Consider the following 18,190-nt stretch of genomic DNA (forward strand, 5'->3'; position numbering starts at 1 on the left):
GGTTTGAGCTATAGGGAGAGGCTGAATAGACTGGGGCTATTTCCCCTGAAGTATCAGAGACTGAGGGGTGTCCTTACAGAGGCTTGTAAAATCATGAGGGACATGGATAGGGTTAATAGACAAGGTTTTTATCCCCTGGGTGGGGGAGTCCAAAACTAGAGAGCATGGGTTTAAGGTGAGAGAGGAATAATTTAAAATGGATCCAAGGAGTAACATTTTCACACAGAGTGGTACATGCATGGAATGAGCTGTCGTGGGAAGTAAGGAGGCTGGTACAATTACAAGATTTATAAGGCATCTGGATGGGTACATGAATAGGAAAGGTTTGGAGGGATATGGACCAAATGCTGGCAAATGGGACTAGATTAATTTAGGGTGTCTGGTCAGCATGGACAAGTTGGACCAAGGGTCTGTTTCCATGCTGTGATCCTATGTCTTATTAAATGACAGAGCAGGATCCAGGGGCTAAATGAAGATCTTTTGCCCCAGTTTTGTATTTTCGTGTGTAATTATTGAGGGGCAATAAATGCCCATTAATGAATAAAACGTGAATCACCAGCAAAGGTAATTGGGGACTGGCAATAAATTGAGGCCTTGCCCTCTGCCCTCAGGAAAGGGAAGAAAATTACCCCTTAATCTTACGGGATGGGTGTGCAGAACGTTTTGTTTTCACGCACTGAGCCATGCTCAAAAGCAGTCTGGTTGTGAGATGTGACACGCCGAGGTGGATTCCTTTTCTTTGGGCGCTTGTGTTTTTGCAGCGTTCCCTTTAAGAGGCATCGCGATGACTGATGTAACTTAACACGGGCTTCTGTGTAAGCTGAGGCTAAACAAACACAGATGGATTGCCGAATGCGTTCGTGAAAAAAAATGTTGGCAGGGCAGAGGAAGGGGACTTGAGATGACATTCTCGCATCACTAGAGGCATTGCTACAGAGCTGTTGCTATAGCTGCCGAGAGGGAGGGTTAACACACACACACACACGGGAGTAAGGGGCTGAAACCCTCCCGGAAGATCATTCAATTATAAGAAAATCTCAGATGTCTTGGTGATAATGAGGACCTCGGAGAGCCTGAATGAAGCAGAGTGGAAGAGATTGTGCACGATAAAGCGGCTGAAACGGAAGAACCGGGATGTTAGCAGGCAAGGGGTGATCCTGGAGAAAGTTTACGGAGGTGAGGAGGGAAGGCTCGGGGATGCTTTGATCGCCCGCCTGAGCGACAGCACCGACACTTTGCAAACAGCGGCCGTCAGCTCCGCGGGTACAGGCTGCGGTGCTGAGTTACTGGGGCTGAGCCGGATGGTGAGCCCAGCCTGTATGCCCTCTACTACCGCCGCTGTCGGCGTCGGAAGGCGGCACGACGGGGAGCTCAGCCCAAAGTCCGCCGCTCCGGCACGGAGGAAATTCCCTCGCCCTCCCACGTCCCAAGCGGGCGCTGCCGAGCCCCGGGCGTTCACCGGGCAGCCGAGCCTGCAACCTCGCGTCCTGCTGTGCCAGCGCCCCGCCGACGGCTGCTACTCGAGCCTCCCGCCCGCAGCCTACAGCCCGTCGCCTCGGAAGCGGCTGGGAGAGCCGTCCGGCGCCTCCACCGAGATCAAAGCCATCCAACAGACCCGCAGGCTGCTGGCCAACGCCAGGGAGAGGACCAGGGTCCACACTATCAGCGCTGCCTTCGAAGCTCTGAGGAAACAGGTAAATTGAGAACGTGGGCATGTCACATCAGCGATAGAACTACAACAGTGTCTTTTATCTATCATTAATGAGCCAGCCTCTGCTGGAAAGATTGAAGGAAACGCAAATTGTCAAAGGCCATCGTCGTATTTCACCTGATAAGCCTAACAATAAATAAAAGGTGTTCATAGTTCATCTCAGTGTAAATATTGATGACAATGGGTGCTGTCTAAATTCAGCCTCCTTCCGGAATTAAAAGTAATAACCGGAGACAAACACTTTCAGAAACAGTCATGTGTAAATAGAGGGCAAACTGACATTAACGACATTGTTTTAGTGTAATTCATTCAAAATTGGACAGAAAGAAAGCGTTAATTCCGCAAACGCTTCAGACAGATACAGGAAGTTACACGGCAAGTTTGGCAGCGTCTGAGGAGAGAGAAATTGAGTTGACATCGCGAGTCAACTCAGTTGAAGAAGTCATATCGGACTGTCTTCCTGTCCCTCCCCACACAGATAATGTCTGACCCTGCTGAGTTTCTCCAGCATTTTGTGTGTTTGTTTTCAATTTCCAACATTCTCACAAGTTACTTAATCCGAAACAAAGGTTATCTGGGGGTAGACGGGAATGTGGAATTAGAGCCGCAATCGGATTGGCCCTGATTTTATTGAATGATGGGGCAGTTCGAGGGGCCGAATGCTCTACCCTTTCTGCTAATTCGCTGTAGATTCTACTGTGGACCCCAAACTCGTCAGAAGACAGCACTGCACCTTTCAAACGAGTCTGTTATTTCATGTTAAAACTCTCTGAGTTGATAGTGGCATGTTACAGACTCTGAATCCAGTGAGTTCGTCCAAACTCTATCCAACAGTCTGTAGGACACAGTTAAGAAATGCTGCTAGCTTGGGGACAGGGAATGTGTTGAAACGTGATTAAGTGGCAACTTTTTTTTTGAAGAGATCACTTTAATATGTTGTGGTCCAGCTGGCCTCCGAGTTACATAATGTAGCATAAGAAAGGCCGAGTTTGTGCGAGTGTTTACAAATACTGCTCTGCGCAGGAGAGGTCATCCAACCGATGACTGAAAGATTGCACAAACCGAGTTCGGCCCGAAGTGCAACATTGCTGATTGGGGGAATTGGACGGGAGCCCGGGCACGTGTTGCGTGTTGTTGTTTCACTGAAAGCATTAAACGACAGAACTTGAGGGTCGAACCTTATCACAGTTTATCAATATGCAACCTCTAGGTCAACACAGCGTGATCCACTTCACTTTATAAAACCACCTCAGCAATGTGCACATTCGTTTATTTCGCTTCATGGAATCTGCCCAGTGTTAATGCCAAGGTTTTTTTGCAATATACTGAACCTAGCAATTTCAGGTAGCACTTATCTGTGCTTATGAATTACCACACGTGATTATTCCCCTTCATGTGTAGATTGTGTGTGTTACATGTTTTGAGTATGTACATGCCGTGCCAGGCTGACTAATGTTGCATTTTCCTCCCCTCGCCCCTTCAATGACTTCGGGCGCCTCTCTGTAGGTTCCTTGCTATTCATATGGACAGAAGTTGTCGAAGTTGGCGATCCTGAGGATAGCGTGTAATTACATCCTGTCCTTGGCCAGGCTGAACGACCTCGATTACAGCTCCGATCACAGCAACATGAGCTTTTCCGAGTGTGTGGAGCAATGCACCAAGACGTTGCAGGCAGAGGGCAGATCAAAAAAGAGGAAGGTGAGCTTCCAGTACAGTTCTAAATTTTAAAAAAAGCACACGCAACCCCCTTCCCCCCGCCCCACCCACCCCCGCATCTGTCACACACATTCAAACCGCCGGAATGAGATGAGTTTTTTTTTTCTTGCCTCTCTGACAGCCTTTCCTCACCGCACTAACTCCTTCCTTCGCCTCCTGAATTTCTTGTGGTCTCCCTACTGATCTGTACTTTTCGACAGGAACTGCGCTCGCCTTTTGCAGAGACTCTCGAGGAGTGAAACATTTCAGAACAGTGCGGTCATGTGTTAAGATTTGAAATGAGACGTGGTCGGCGGGGGGGGGGGGGGGGGCGCTGCGGAATGGAGAGGTCTAGAGGTTGAGACAAGGTTACCGACCCTCTGGGTACAGTACATGTTTGCTTACAAAATCGATCAACCTCACAATTTGCAAAACGTCAAATGGAGATTTATCTCTCCATTTCTTAAAAAAATGATAAAATGCAACACTGGTAGTATCATTGTCAGAATTTAGGACGATCTCCTAGTAGTAAATCTTAATTTTAAAAAAACTCGTGAAACAATTAAGGTGATGCAGATTTTCATTCCCACTTTATGACAATGGGAGTTTTTAAACTCCATCTGAACTTCCCTCTGCATTCTTGTACTTTCCAACCGCGATAGTGTCTAATAAATCACACGCTGATCTTGCCACCGTGTTGTTTGTGAAGTGAATGAATGGAGAAGATGGTTTTTTTTCGGGACTGTTTGGTGTTTGCGCAGTTCCAGACTCCAGATGTTCAGCTGCTGGTGTGGGAAGCGGAGCTGGCGCCACTCAGGGCAGAGGGCAGAACAAAGGCACGCGATTTGGGGAAGAAACACTCAGTCACACGAAGCTTTTGGCACATTCCCCAGCACTCAGCTGGACATCTGTTCCAGAAAACTTTTTTTTAATAGCTGCTTTCTGAGCAGCTCCTGAGGATACACTGTCTGCAGCTGTTTCATGTGAAGAGAGGGAGCGAGAGAGAGAGACGGAAACTCAGATGAATGCTATGAATAATATTTTTACAATTCTAAATACAGGAAAATCGCCATTGCTTTCGTATTTTTTTGTTGAAATTTAAACTGCTTTGTGTTAATTGTTCGATTTACTAGAATGTCACCACTACCCCACTCCACACACGCAAGTAATTGGCCAAATTAGAATGTCTAATATAAGATTATGCTGCTGAGTTTGATTTCAAACAATGCTGTTCTTATTCAGAGTTTTGTCTGAATATACCTTTTCACTTTTTAAGTGGAAGAATCAAGCAGATACAACACATTATGCTACAACATTTTGAAGGTACACAGTGTCTCCACATTGTTAACATTGTGGTTGTACGCTTACCTCAACTAACTCATAGCAGAATTGGCACCCAGTGGGCTGTATTACTTTTTAACTGTTTGTTATGGTGAGAGACCTCTGCGCATACCTGTCTGCATGAATCTCACCACAGAGTGGTAACTGGCCTGATAACATGGCCAAGAATGTCCACGTGCTCACAACATGAAGCACCTTTGAAGTAGTCAAACATGCCAAGCCATTCCATACAGTCATTACTTATCACATATGACCAGATGAGTGCCTAGATCAAAACCTCACAGCTCACTGTCTTCTGACAGCAATTTCTGGCATACACACATGCATAGCTAAGCTGGGCTATCGAAGCTCCCTTCATGGTTACAATACCCCTCACAGGGTGTTCTGTAACAAAGCTCACTGATATGCTTGGCAGTGAAATCATTCTAATAGTACAAAGTTGGGATACTTAGCCACTTGTTTCCCACCTAAGGCATCAACAAAAGTTAAGTCTGGTACATTCAAAAGCATGTGAATACATAGCAAGTGGAAAAGTGATAATTAATGATAAACAGCACTGTGGCCCTGAGAAATTAATTTTACAAGTACAGAATCTCATTTCTTAACTAATTCTTAACTAAATAGGGTTGGAGACTAAAAATGCCTTTTCCTGTGTGCCTGTTCTAGCTTTTTTTCTTAACCCCATCGTCATGATTTATAAATCCTGCTTTAGAGTCTGCAGAGTGTATTTCCCCAACTCTGTAGAGCCACAAATGGAAGGTGGGCTGTCTGGGGAAATAGAGGACAGTCACATTGAACAGTTTCCCAATATATTCCCAGCACCATAGTACACTTCCAGGGGTGGTAACCTATTAATGTAATTAAGGCTACAAGGATGTTTTGCAATGCCAGTACTTTGCTGGCATTAGAACCGTCTCATGTCACATCCAGAAGATACTGCTCATTGCAGGTCGCCTCTTTACCATACGCTGGGGATTCATTCAAGTCAGGGCTATGTGCACAATAATGGGTGAGGAGTTTGGCAGGCTTTACACATGGCCCAAATAATAAGGCAGAAGCACAAAAACAGAAATTGCTGGAAAAGCTCAGAGAGCCTGGCAGCATCTGTGAAATTAGAGTTAATGTTTCAGGTCCAATGACTCTTCGTCAGAACTGCACAGAAATGTTACAGTGCAGAAGGAAGGCATTCAGCCCATGCTCTCCAACAAGTATAATGACTTAGTGACATTCTATTGCCTCCTCCTCATACCCTTACACATTGTTCTTATTCTTATCTTGTTCTGAGGAAGGGTCACCGGACCCCAAACGTTAACTCTGTTTTCTCCTTCACAGATGCTGCCAGACCTGCTGAGCTTTTCCAGCAACTTTGTTTTTGTTCTTATTCAAATAATAATCTAAAGCCTTCCTAAATACCTCAATTGTGCTTCCAGCACACTTCAGATAGGGCATTCCAGAATCTAACCACTTGTTGTATGAAAACTTTTCTTCTCGAATCACATTTGCTGCATTCTTGGATTGTTTTAAACCTGTGCCCTTTCATTCTCAATCTTTTGAGCAGGAACAGTTTCTCCTGATCTACTCAATGTACTACAGAGCTCTTGCAATTTTGAAAATTTCTATCAGATCTCCCCTTAACTTTCTTCTCTCCGAGGGCAACTTCTCCAATCCATCCTCATAGCTGAAGTTTCTCACTCCTAGTACCATTTTGTACATATCTTCTAAATGCTCCCAAATGCATTTACACTTACAGGTGTAGCCCCCAGAACTGACTACAATACTGCAGCTGAGGTCTAGCAATGATCTTGTATAAGTTCAGCATAATCTCCTTGCTCTTGTACTCCATGTTACTGTTAATAAAACTTAGAATATGCTATGTTTTATTAACTGCCCTTGCCATCCCCTCTGTCACCTTCTGGGATCAATATATACACAAAATTATTTAAATAGCGAAATGCTGCAGAAATCTACAGAAAAAAGGGATTTGAGAATCCTCAATCAGAAATCATGACAAGATAGCATCCAAATTCATTGGTATAAGGAAGGCAAATAGAATGTTGACCTTTATTTCAAAGGAAATGAACTATAAAAGTAGGGGGGTCTTGCTAAACCTATACAAGTCACTGGTCAGACCACAGCTGGGATGCTATGAACAGTTTGGCCCCCTTATCTAAATAAAGATATACTGGCATTGGAGGCAGTCCAGAGAAGGTTCAGTAGACTGTTAACAGGTATAAAGGGTCTGTCTTATGAGGAGAGTTTGAGTATTTCAGGCCTGAATTTATTGGCGTTTAGAAGAATGAGAGGTGACCTTATTAAACAAACAGGATTCATAGGGGACTTGACAGGGTGGGTGCAGAAGGCTTGTTTCTCCTCGTGGGAGAGTCTAGGACTAAAGGGAATAATCTCAGAATAAGGGGGTCGCACATTTAAGGTAGAGATAAGAGGAACTTCTTCCCTCAGACAGTAATGAATCTATGAAATTCTTTACCACAGAGAGCTGTCAGTGCTGGATCATTGACTATATTCAAAGCTGATATTGACAGATTTTTACTCAGTAAGAGAAACAAGGATGATGGGGAAAAGACAAGAAAGCGTAGTCAAGGATTATCACATCAGCCATGATCTAACTGAATAGTGGAGCAGACTTGAAACACTGAATGGCCTAGTTCTGCTTCTGTGACTTATGGTCCTTCTGTTCCTGCACATCCTTCAATGTGACATGCCCAATTTTCTCAGCATGTCAATGTTCTCCTAAAATGCATCACCTCGCACTTCTCCACATTGAACTTGATCTGCCATCTATCTACCTACTCCATCAACTTATATATGTACTTTATGAATCTACACTGTCCCCCTCACTGCTTACAATGCTCTACATTTCCATTAATTACACACTTGGAAATTGTGCCCTGCACACCAAGATCTAGATCATCATGCAAAACAAGGATCCCAATACCAACTCCTGGGAAACTCCACTACAAACCTTACACCAGTCCAAAAAATATCCATGGCTCACTGTTCCCTAATGCTCAGCCAGTTCTGTAGTAACATTACTAAGGCCAGTCTCCTGCCTTTTTCCCATCTGGTCTCAATAATGAGTTCCCAAAAGTAAAATCCAACTCTGCATGTCTCAGGGAGGAAATTTTAGTCTGAGCAGCTGAGAAACATCTATCTCTGCTGGTGCCATGCTGACTGATGCCACATATCTCCTGTACATGGCCCTACAGGACTTGAATGGTGAACTCATTCTCAGGGCTGAACTGAAAGGATATGGGAGAAAGTGGGAACTAGGTACTGAAGTGAAGGATCAACCAAGATCATACTGAATAGCGGAGCAATTGGAGGACTGAATGGGCAGAACTTTAACCATCACCATTGGCAACCAAATGCTGGACCAAAGAAACAAATTTTAAGGAGATCAAGTGGCTTACTGAACGATTCTGCAGCTGAAAAAGTGGCTGCCAGTAAGGTTTTGGAGTAGATTTGTAGTTTGGGTTGTGGGTGTTGAGGTTGGTTGGCTTGCCGAGCTGGTTTCTTGTTTCACTGACGTTTTGTTCCTGTGCTGGGTAACATCCTCAGTGCAGCCTCTGATGAAGCGTTGGTGTGTTTTCCCGCTTGGCTTTTAAACTATGGGGTCCATTGAGATGGATTGCCTCACTTCATAGTGGAGTGTATACAGGGTCAAATTCAATGTGTTTATTAATAGCTTGCTTTGTGCAGTGCCAGGCTTCTAGGAATTCTCATACCTGTCTCTGCCTAGCCTGTCCCAGGATCTTGGTGTTGTCCCAGTTGAAATGGTGGTTCTCCTTGTCGATGTGGATTGAGATGAGTGAGTATTGGTCGTGTCTTTTTGTAGCCAGTTGGTGTTCGTGTCCCCTTGTGGTTAATTTCCTTCCTGTTTGTCCAATATAGTGTTTGTCACAGTCTCTGCAGGGGATCTTGTAGATGGCATTGGTCCTGTCCATGGCGGGGGAGTGGGTCTTTAGTTCGGATGAGCAGTTGTCGTAGGGTTGACGTGAGCTTGTGTGCCATTCTGATGCCCAGAGGTTGCAGGAGTCTTTTGGTTAGTTCCAATGTGTTCCTGATGTAGGGTAGTGTGATGAGTGTGTCGGGACATGTAGAATCTTTCTGATGCTGTTCATGTAGGCATCTCCTGACCCAATTTTTTGATGTCCATTATCCTTGAAAACCTGGAAGAGGTATTCTTTTTCCCCTTGGTGTAGTTCCGTGTTGCTGCAGTGTGTTGTTGCCTTTTAAATAGTGTTTGCACGCAGCTTCGTTTGTGTGTGCTGGGATGGTTACTATGGAAGTTCAATATCTGGTCTGTGTGTGTAACTTTTCTGTGTACTAGAAAGGACAGCCCTCCCGCACATCCAACGAAAACTATGGATATGCTATGTGGACGACACCTTTGTCATCGTTAAATGGACCAAACTAGAGGAGACACATAAACTTATAAACAACACCCTCACCGGAATAAAATTCACCAGAGAGGAGGAGAAAAACAAACAGCCCCCATTCCTGGATGTCATGGTAGAGCGCAAGACAAATGGGGAACTGCAAACGAAAGTACACCAAAAAGCCACACACATAGACCAGATACTGAACTTCAACAGTAACCATCCCAGCACACACAAACGATGCTGCGTGCAAACACTATTTAAAAGGCAACAACACACTGCAGCAACATGGAACTACACCAAGGGGAAAAAGAATACCTCTTCCAGGTTTTCAAGGATAATGAATATCCAAAGAATTGGGTCAGAAGATGCCTACTTGAACAATATCAGGAAGATACTACACACCCTGACGCACATTACTAAGGCCATTCTCCTGCCTTTTTCCCATCTGGTCTCAATTATGAGTTCCCAAAAGTAAAATCCAACTCTGCATGTCTCAGGGAGGAAATTTTAGTCTGAGCAGCTGAGAAACATCTCTGCTGGTGCCATACTGACTGATGCCACATATCTCCTGTACATGGCCCTACAGGACGTGAATGGTGAACTCATTCTTAGGGCTGAACTGAAAGGATATGGGAGAAAGCGGGAACTGGGTACTGAAGTGGAGGATCAACCAAGATCATACTGAATAGCAGGAACACATCTGAACTAACCACAAGATTCCTATAAACGCTGGGCATCAAAGTGGCACACAAGCCCACAAACTCCAACTGGCTACAAAAAGACATGACCAATACTCACTCATCGCAATCCACATAGACACGAAGAACTACCATTTCGACTGGGACAACACCAAGATCCTGGGACAGGCAGAGACAGGCACGCAAATTCCTAGAAGCCTGGCACTCCAGGACGCATGCTCTTAATAAACACATTGAACTCGAACCCTTATACACTCCACTGCGAAGGAAACCCGGAAGTGAGGCAATCCAGCTTGACGGACTCCAAAGTTTAAAAACCAGACGGGAAAACACACTGATGCCTCATCGAAGGCTGCACTGAGGATGTTACCCAGCACGGGAGCGAAACATCTGTGAAGCAAGAAAACAGCTCGACGAGCCAACCAACCTCAACCGTGGCTGCCGGGTAAATCTTTCAGAGATGTACATGATGCCAGATTTCAAATAGTAAAAAGGATTATTTGCTTAGTTTTATAAAACGTGTAAGTTATTAAACCGATTTAACGTAAGGGGTAGAGGAGAGATTTAGAGGAGATAGAACATAGAACATAGAACAGTACAGCACAGAACAGGCCCTTCAGCCCACAATGTTGTGCCGACCATTGATCCTCATGTATGCACCCTCAAATTTCTGTGACCATATGCGTGTCCAGCAGTCTCTTAAATGACCCCAATGACCTTGCTTCCACAACTGCTGCTGGCAACGCATTCCATGCTCTCACAACTCTCTGTGTAAAGAACCCGCCTCTGACATCCCCTCTATACTTTCCACCAACCAGCTTAAAACTATGACCCCTCGTGCTAGCCATTTCTGCCCTGGGAAATAGTCTCTGGCTATCAACTCTATCTATGCCTCTCATTATCTTGTATACCTCAATTAGGTCCCCTCTCCTCCTCCTTTTCTCCAATGAAAAGAGACCAAGCTCAGTCAACCTCTCTTCATAAGTTAAGCCCTCCAGTCCAGGCAGCATCCTGGTAAACCTCCTCTGAACCCTCTCCAAAGCATCCACATCTTTCCTATAATAGGGCAACCAGAACTGGACGCAGTATTCCAAGTGCGGTCTAACCAAAGTTTTATAGAGCTGCAGCAAGATCTCACGACTCTTAAACTCAATCCCCCTGTTAATGAAAGCCAAAACACCATATGCTTTCTTAACAACCCTGTCCACTTGGGTGGCCATTTTAAGGGATCTATGTATCTGCACACCAAGATCCCCCTGTTCCTCCACACTGCCAAGAATCCTATCCTTAATCCTGTACTCAGCTTTCAAATTCAACCTTCCAAAATGCATCACCTCGCATTTATCCAGGTTGAACTCCATCTGCCACCTCTCAGCCCATCTCTGCATCCTGTCAATGTCCCGCTGCAGCCTACAACAGCCCTCTATACTGTCAACGACACCTCCGACCTTTGTGTCGTCTGCAAACTTGCTGACCCATCCTTCAATCCCCATGTGAGGAAAATCTTTTTCATCCAGAAGGTGGTGAGAATCCATAACTATCTGCCTGTAACGGTGGTAGGGACAGAAACCCTCATAACATATTAGACTTAATTAGATGTGTATTTGTAATGCTCAGGTATATGAGGCTATGGGGCAAAGTGCTGGGAAGTGATACCAGAATAGTTAAGTGGTTGTTTTTGGCGGGCACAGATGTGATGGGCCGAAGGGCCTTTCACTGTGCTGTAGACTTTCTATGAGCCTCTGATCCCTTTGGACCCATCTTGAGCCTGATTCTTCTGTCCGACTCAATGCAATGTCAAAGCTTACACAATACAGCAGCAGAGTAGCGCTCCTAAGCAAGAGCTCATTCGCTCCATCAATCTCTTTTCTTCTTTTTCCCCTTTCTATTTTTTTTGCTTTTTGTTTTCTCTCTACTGAATTCCATTCATCAGATGACATTGTTGCTAGAGAGTTGAGCGACGAGGACTCTAGGGACCGCAAATCTTGAGAAGCCCAGCACGGACTCCCAGCCTCGAGGTGAAGCCCAGGACGGACTCCCAGCCTCAAGATGAAGCCCAGCACAGACTCTCAGTCTCGAGGTGAAGCCCAGCATGGACTCTCATCCTCGAGGTGAAGCCCAGCGCAGACTCTCAGCCTCTTGTGAAGCCCAGCACAAACACCCTGCTTTAGAACTTCAGGACCGTAATGCTGAACTTCTTCTTTTATTTCTTTATTTTTATAATTTATACCTAAGACTTTGTACATTGTACCCAAGATAGTGCCAGAAATGGCAACTTTGTAACACTTCTTGTTGTATTCCTGTATCCCTGTACTTCAGTACATGTGACAATAAAGCCTAATTCTATTCTATTTCTGTTAAATGGAGGCAACTGTTTCAGAACAGCAGTATACTTCTGTCAAAGTATTGCCAAATATCTTTAGAACAGAAAATCTTTGCGCACAGACACAAGTCATTTGGCCCGTCATACATGTATTGGCTCTTTGAAAGAAGTATCCAGTTTTCCCTTGTAGCATTGTTCTAAACAGTATAATCCAATTACTTATTGACAGTTTCTAAATGTCTAACATTTCCACTTTGAAAGAGATACTGCAATTGGAAAAAGTATATCATTCAACCAATTCCAACAACTTGTTTTCTTCGCATTGAACTCATGCCACATTTATGTAGATTAACAGAATTGACCATGTTGGTGCCTTTGATGTTCCAGAATCCCACTTCCCATTCTTTCCTGAGAACTGAAGCCTTTTGCCAGTAAGTGCAATTTATTTATGTTTGTAGAAAATGTGCTCGTAGGCCACTTTCTAACTCAGAATTTTGTTAAATTGTCACAATGATGTGGGCATCCAAAAATTGACCATGAAATCCAATAGGAAATTTTGTGTTAGGCTCATTCATTGGCAAAGTATGGTAGGAGCTAACCTGATCTGGGATCTCTCCAATAACAGTGTCACAATGGCCAGAAGCTGCAGTGTGGGTGTTTGATATGTGGTTTACACATTATTATCATTGCATTAGTTATTTCCTGTGTCATGTTTTTAAAAATAGATGTGATCTGTGTTGGAGAAGCACTATCTCGTGTTCCATGCACCTTCTATTCTCTCCTGTTTAGGTGAGAGTAAATTTAACTGTTAGACCTCCCGGATTTCAGCAGCCTTGCAGACTGCTTTTTTAAAATCCATAGCTTTTTCCCACGCAGTGAATGGATTATTTAGGGCTCAATATGAGAAGCAAATGTGAAAACAACAGTCTGTTGAGGAGGTAGAGGATGATAATTGAGAGCTCTGAGTGACTGGGTATAGAATGGCATTGAGGTATGCAGTGGAGATGTTGGGATAGATTTCCACCCAGACACTAAGCCCTTGAGAGAAAAATTGTCTGGGAGGATCAAGAGTGTCTCTTTAAGAATCTGCTAGATCTTCAATTAAGTAGAAGGAAAATCCATCAGTTACTGTTACCAATTTGCAATCCTTCCCACAAGACTTTCCTGTCTGGACTCTGTCCAGGCTATGCTTATTGCCCTGGCATCAAAGATTTTTTAAAAATCTGTTCCATTGGCTCACACACAAGTGATGTGTGATGCATTGCCATGCAATCTATTTTGCCCAACTGTGTACTATCACAAGATTTTCCAAACACTTCCATGAACACAGTGCCACGTGAATGCTTTTAAGATTGGTACGTTTTCAATCATCAGATCTATGAGAAAGAAAGAAGCTTTATTTATGTAGCTTCTTAGTATCTAAATTTTCTTTGCATATTAAGTTAATTATTGAAGCTCAGTGATTGCTGCCAGTTAGATAACAATGGCAATGTTTCTGCTCCAGCAACACTTGCCAAACTGGAGATTAATGCAAGGTTAACACAAGAGCACCCTCACCCTGTCGCAATAGTTCAAGAAGATAACTTACCATAATCATCCCGAGCAGCTTGATAGGAGTAAAGTGTTCTGGCTTTTCTGGCAATATCTCTAACCTGAATACGAACTCATCAAAGTGTTTTCATTTCAGGAGGAGTGTTGACCAAGACATCAGGAGAACTCTCTGCTCTTAACATCAACCTGGATGGTCAGATAGGGTTTCACCTTAATGCCTCATCTGAAGGAAAAAAAATACATATGTTCAGTACTTCTTCCCTTCGTCCAATTTTATTTAAAATGCTAAACATTTTTACTACTGCTGTCTTCTTCCCTCCAAGAAAGAAGTGCATGCAACCAGAATTTGTTCACTTTATCTTTCCTTCTCTTTTCCCCGAATTAATCATGCGCTTTATAGTTACAAAATAAATAGTTTGAACAGGGTACGTTATAGAGTGTTGAATGACAAATGGCCTAGTTAAGAAAGAATTACATGTTTAGTCTAGAACAAATTACCTGATCACTCAGTAAGCAAAAATACAACAGCTTAGTGATTAACAGTGGAACTGGTCTAATTATCGATGATTTGGAAATGTGATTTACAGCTATTCAGCATTTGGAAGCAAATATTTCACCAGGAACGCAGTGAAAATATTTTTCTTTACATTTTAATTACAGGTCTGTGTGTCAAGATGACTGATTTTAGTCAGGGCAACTGTTGGGGTGTACCATTTGACACAAGAGAGGAAAAGATCAGTTAGAGTTTGTATTCTTGTTATTAAACAATCTTTCCTGGAAATGTGTGTTTATGTGGATGTCATATTAGGACAAGATTAGACTTGGCTGTGATACCATCCATGGTTGTCAATTCAGTCTGTGTTCATAAATGAAGAATGACCACTTAGGCAATGGGCTAGAGGATTAGCAGAGCTTGTGGGACTATACTTGCAGGAGGGGAGAGGATAAAATAGGCTGGAAAGTGGCTCACTTTCTTTGACCTAAGTTTAACATCAGAATTTGATTATATTGTGTTGCGTGTTGACAAAGTATCTCCTTCTTGATTGCCTCACAGAAGTTTTGGCCCTCACAGAAACAACATTCCATTGTTTGCAACATTCTGGAATCAACCCATAGATAGCTGTGATAATTTTTCTTTCTAATAAAATCTGTTTCGTTTTGACATCGCACAAAGGTAAGCTTTGGTTGAACAGCTAGCAATCTCATTGCTGAGTCAAAGTGTGACAATTTCATGTATTACAAGATTTAAGGGTGTAACGTAATGTTGAGGCAGCACTGCTTTTTCAAAATGCTAAGGTGAAGCCCTAACTGTCTGTTCCTGTGGTTCAGGCAGACATTCACAACCCTATTGCATTACTGAATTGAGCAAAGGATTGTCTGGTGTCCTGGCCCAATACCATCAAAACCAGTTAGCTGATTATTTGTCTTGGACACACACGCTTACACTGAAAAAACAATTAATTATATATAAGGTGCTTTTGAATATGTTAAATCATGGCGATTAAGTATGATGAACATCCAAACTTTTCTTGCTTTTGTTTATTGCTCATCATTATCTTTCTCTGCATTCACCTCACATGCATATTTTCTTCCTACTTGTAATATGTTAGTATTTGCAGAGAAATGAACCAACAAATCTGCTAATTTCACAGCCTAGGGCTTTTACGCACCCGGTGTGGTTCCCCTCAATTGTGTTGTCTCATGCTGGAAGTATTAAGGGATGGAGACAACCTGCTGTCAGGTCTCTGTCAATGCCTGTCTTGATTTGAATGTGAAAACAGAGTTGCAGCAAGGTTATTACCCTTGGCAGCATTTTGCCTTTCCTGTGCCTAATCACAAAGAACAGAAGACACGAGGCCCAAGGTTCAAACCTGCACTAGAGCTGCACTTTGTGGAGCTGTATTTATGGGCATTCTTCAAACTCTAACATTGTTCCATACTTAAAATTATTCATTTGAGCTATTTATTTAAGAAAATCAGAAAATAAGTAAGTGCTGTGTGAAGCCCCCTGAATAGCATGTTGAAGGTTTTCACTCACCAGTGTTCAAATTGAACTTAGTCTATTAAAACCTGAACTCATTTCAGATGTCTGAGTTCATTATTTAGAATTAAATACTCATGCATTTATTGCCTGAGTGAAATGGAGTGAAACTATGCATTTTTATGGGCCTTACATTCAGTTAGCCTGACTTTGTCTTTAAGTGTGCCTCTAATACGAAACATATTTGACTGCCAACAGCTGCTAGTAAACTCAGTACTCTATGGGTTAATTAATCTCATCCTATTCTGCATGGTCTACGACTAATTCCGATCATAAATTACACTGTGCCGTTTCAGGAATGACCAGGGGAAGGAGCGACATATCACAGGAACATCACACAGTAAACTGGTGTCTAGCCTACACTGACAGGGGAAGCAGACGCATAAGACATTGAAGACCAGATATAGGATTGCAGGAGACGTTCCACGGGAGAGAGGCTAATGCAAAAGAAATGATGTTGCCGATTTGGGGAAATCAAAATGAAGCCACTTTTATTGTGAATACACTATCAACATTTAAGAACAGTCAAATCTCTAGATGTGCAATCTGCTCAGCGCTTTCTCTTTTCACTTTGAAGAAGGAAGATGTTGTTTTGAGCCACCACTAACAGCACAGAGAACAAGATAAAGAGGAATCATGCAATTTGAACATTGATAGTTTTGTTTTGAAAGTTAGGAGAGTTAAAAATCAAGCCTCTGGGACAGATTTAGCTATGAACACATGTTAGCCCACTGGGTACAATGTAATGCATTTTGTTTTTGTGGCTGGCTAACAAGGATTTACGATGCTGTAGAGGAGTTTATAACAATCATCTGCATCCCAGGATTAATTGCATATTTTTGATACTGTAAATCTGAATACTTTGCTGTAAAAAAAAAGTTGGCTTAATTTGATGAATCAAGCTAAAAACTAGTGCTAGTTATTTCAAAAACTGCAGTATTTTCAGACAGTTGGTTGTAATGCTGATGACCCTACATGTGATCTCGTGTATTTTCAGCTGTTTTCTGATTGTGTACTAGCAAGAATTCTCCTGCTGATTGCAATTTATAGCGGGGGGATCCTTAGAAACACGTGGTCAGACAATCAGAAAGCGCACTGATATGACATGCACTTTATGATCTATGTAATCACACTATTCCTTGTATTATTGCTGGGTCATATTAATCACTAGTATTAATGTACAAATGTTTGTAAAGGTATTTGAGACTTTGGATGGTGTTTGGATGTCAGTTATTGTGTTGTGAGGAAGTCAGAGTGCAAATAGTTCCAAATATGTTTCTTTGAATTTTTTTTCAGGAGCATTGGCTGTATAGATGAGAGTGTTCCCTACGTTCATTCATCTCAGACAAGGATGCTTTTGGTCTATGTTTGTTTGAGGTGCATTGTTTAGAGTGCCTATTTCTGATTTACATCCATAGCCAAATCCATCCTTGTTGGAAGTACGCATGTATGGAAATCACATGAGGTCGAGGATTGGGTTTGGCTCTGATGCCAATGGTTAAATGGCCTATCATGAATGGTGAACACTTGGACTCGTGGTCACCTAGCCAAGGCACTAAATGGGATCTGGCAACTGTAAAACCAGTCAGCACCATCATAGTGAAAGATGTGAGTAGATCACTGATCAAGGGGAGTGTCAGGGTTACGACCATAAGACATAGGAGCAGAAAAATTAAGCCATTCCATCCACCAAGTCTGCTCCATTATTCAATCATGGCTATATGTCTCTCAAGCTCAGTCTCCTGCCTTCTCCCCATAACCCTTTATCTCCTAACTAATCAAGAACCTATCTATTGCTGTCCTAAGTACACTCAATGACTTGGTCTCCACAGCCTTCTACGGCAATGAATTCCACAGACTCACCACAGTCTGGCAGAAGAAATTGCCTCTCATCTCTGTTCTAAAGGGTCACCCCTTCACTCTGAGGGTGTATCCTCAGGTCCTAGTGTCTCCTACTAGTGGAAATATCTTTTCCACTCCATCAAGGCTTCACAGTATTTTGTAAATGTCAGTGAGATGCTCCCCCATCCTTGTGAGTTCCATTGAGTACAGCCCGAGAGTCTCCAACCGCTCCTCATATGCAAGCCCTTCATTGCCAAGATCATTCTTGTAAAACTTCTTTGACCACTGCCAATGTCAGCATATACTTAGATACGGAGTCCCAAGCTTAGAAAATGCCATTTGGCTGGTTATGCTTATCATTCAACCTGCATCAGCTTAACAGAAAAGAATATTATTTTAGCTCAAAGTTTACCTTAAGTGCCATCCAGGATAGCGGAACTGGTTAAAACCAAAATGCCCCAAATCGACAAAGCTACAAAAGGTTAATTTGTTTTGTTTTCTACTCATTTGTGCGATGTCGGTGTCGCTGGCTGGCCAGCATTTCTTGCCCATCCCTAGTTGCCCTTGAGAAGGTGTTGATGAGCT

At 43.0% G+C, this 18,190-nt stretch overlaps 1 protein-coding gene across 3 annotated transcripts; it reads left to right on the top strand.

Annotated features, from left to right (window-relative positions):
* The first annotated feature begins 708 nt into the window (after positions 1 to 708).
* Positions 709 to 16,974, top strand: atoh8 (atonal bHLH transcription factor 8). Of its 3 annotated transcripts, XR_007249005.2 has the most exons (4): positions 712 to 1,694; positions 3,218 to 3,409; positions 11,782 to 12,602; positions 16,060 to 16,974. XR_007249005.2 is itself a non-coding variant. In XM_059650064.1 (3 exons), the coding sequence occupies exons 1-3, from the start codon at positions 1,056 to 1,058 to the stop codon at positions 9,183 to 9,185; spliced, it is 918 nt and encodes a 305-aa protein (XP_059506047.1). In that variant the 5' UTR covers positions 709 to 1,055; the 3' UTR covers positions 9,186 to 9,446. The 3 variants fall into 3 exon arrangements, 2 of the variants coding, with proteins under 2 accessions (XP_059506047.1, XP_048401748.1); XM_059650064.1 differs by lacking the exons at positions 11,782 to 12,602; positions 16,060 to 16,974 and adding an exon at positions 9,099 to 9,446 and having other exon boundaries at positions 709 to 1,694; XM_048545791.2 differs by lacking the exon at positions 11,782 to 12,602 and having other exon boundaries at positions 718 to 1,694.
* The last annotated feature ends 1,216 nt before the right edge of the window (positions 16,975 to 18,190 follow it).

The sequence above is a fragment of the Stegostoma tigrinum genome, chromosome 1, assembly GCF_030684315.1.
Source record: "Stegostoma tigrinum isolate sSteTig4 chromosome 1, sSteTig4.hap1, whole genome shotgun sequence".
Taxonomy (NCBI): domain Eukaryota; kingdom Metazoa; phylum Chordata; class Chondrichthyes; order Orectolobiformes; family Stegostomatidae; genus Stegostoma; species Stegostoma tigrinum.

Bases quoted from the DNA above. Each gene is read 5' to 3' on its own strand.
- atoh8 (XM_059650064.1), top strand. From the start codon at position 1,056: ATGAGGACCTCGGAGAGCCTGAATGAAGCAGAGTGGAAGAGATTGTGC. The intron at 1,695-3,217 runs GTAAATTGAGAA...GCCTCTCTGTAG, and splicing joins TCGAAGCTCTGAGGAAACAG to GTTCCTTGCTATTCATATGG. The intron at 3,410-9,098 runs GTGAGCTTCCAG...TCTGTGTACTAG, and splicing joins GCAGATCAAAAAAGAGGAAG to AAAGGACAGCCCTCCCGCAC.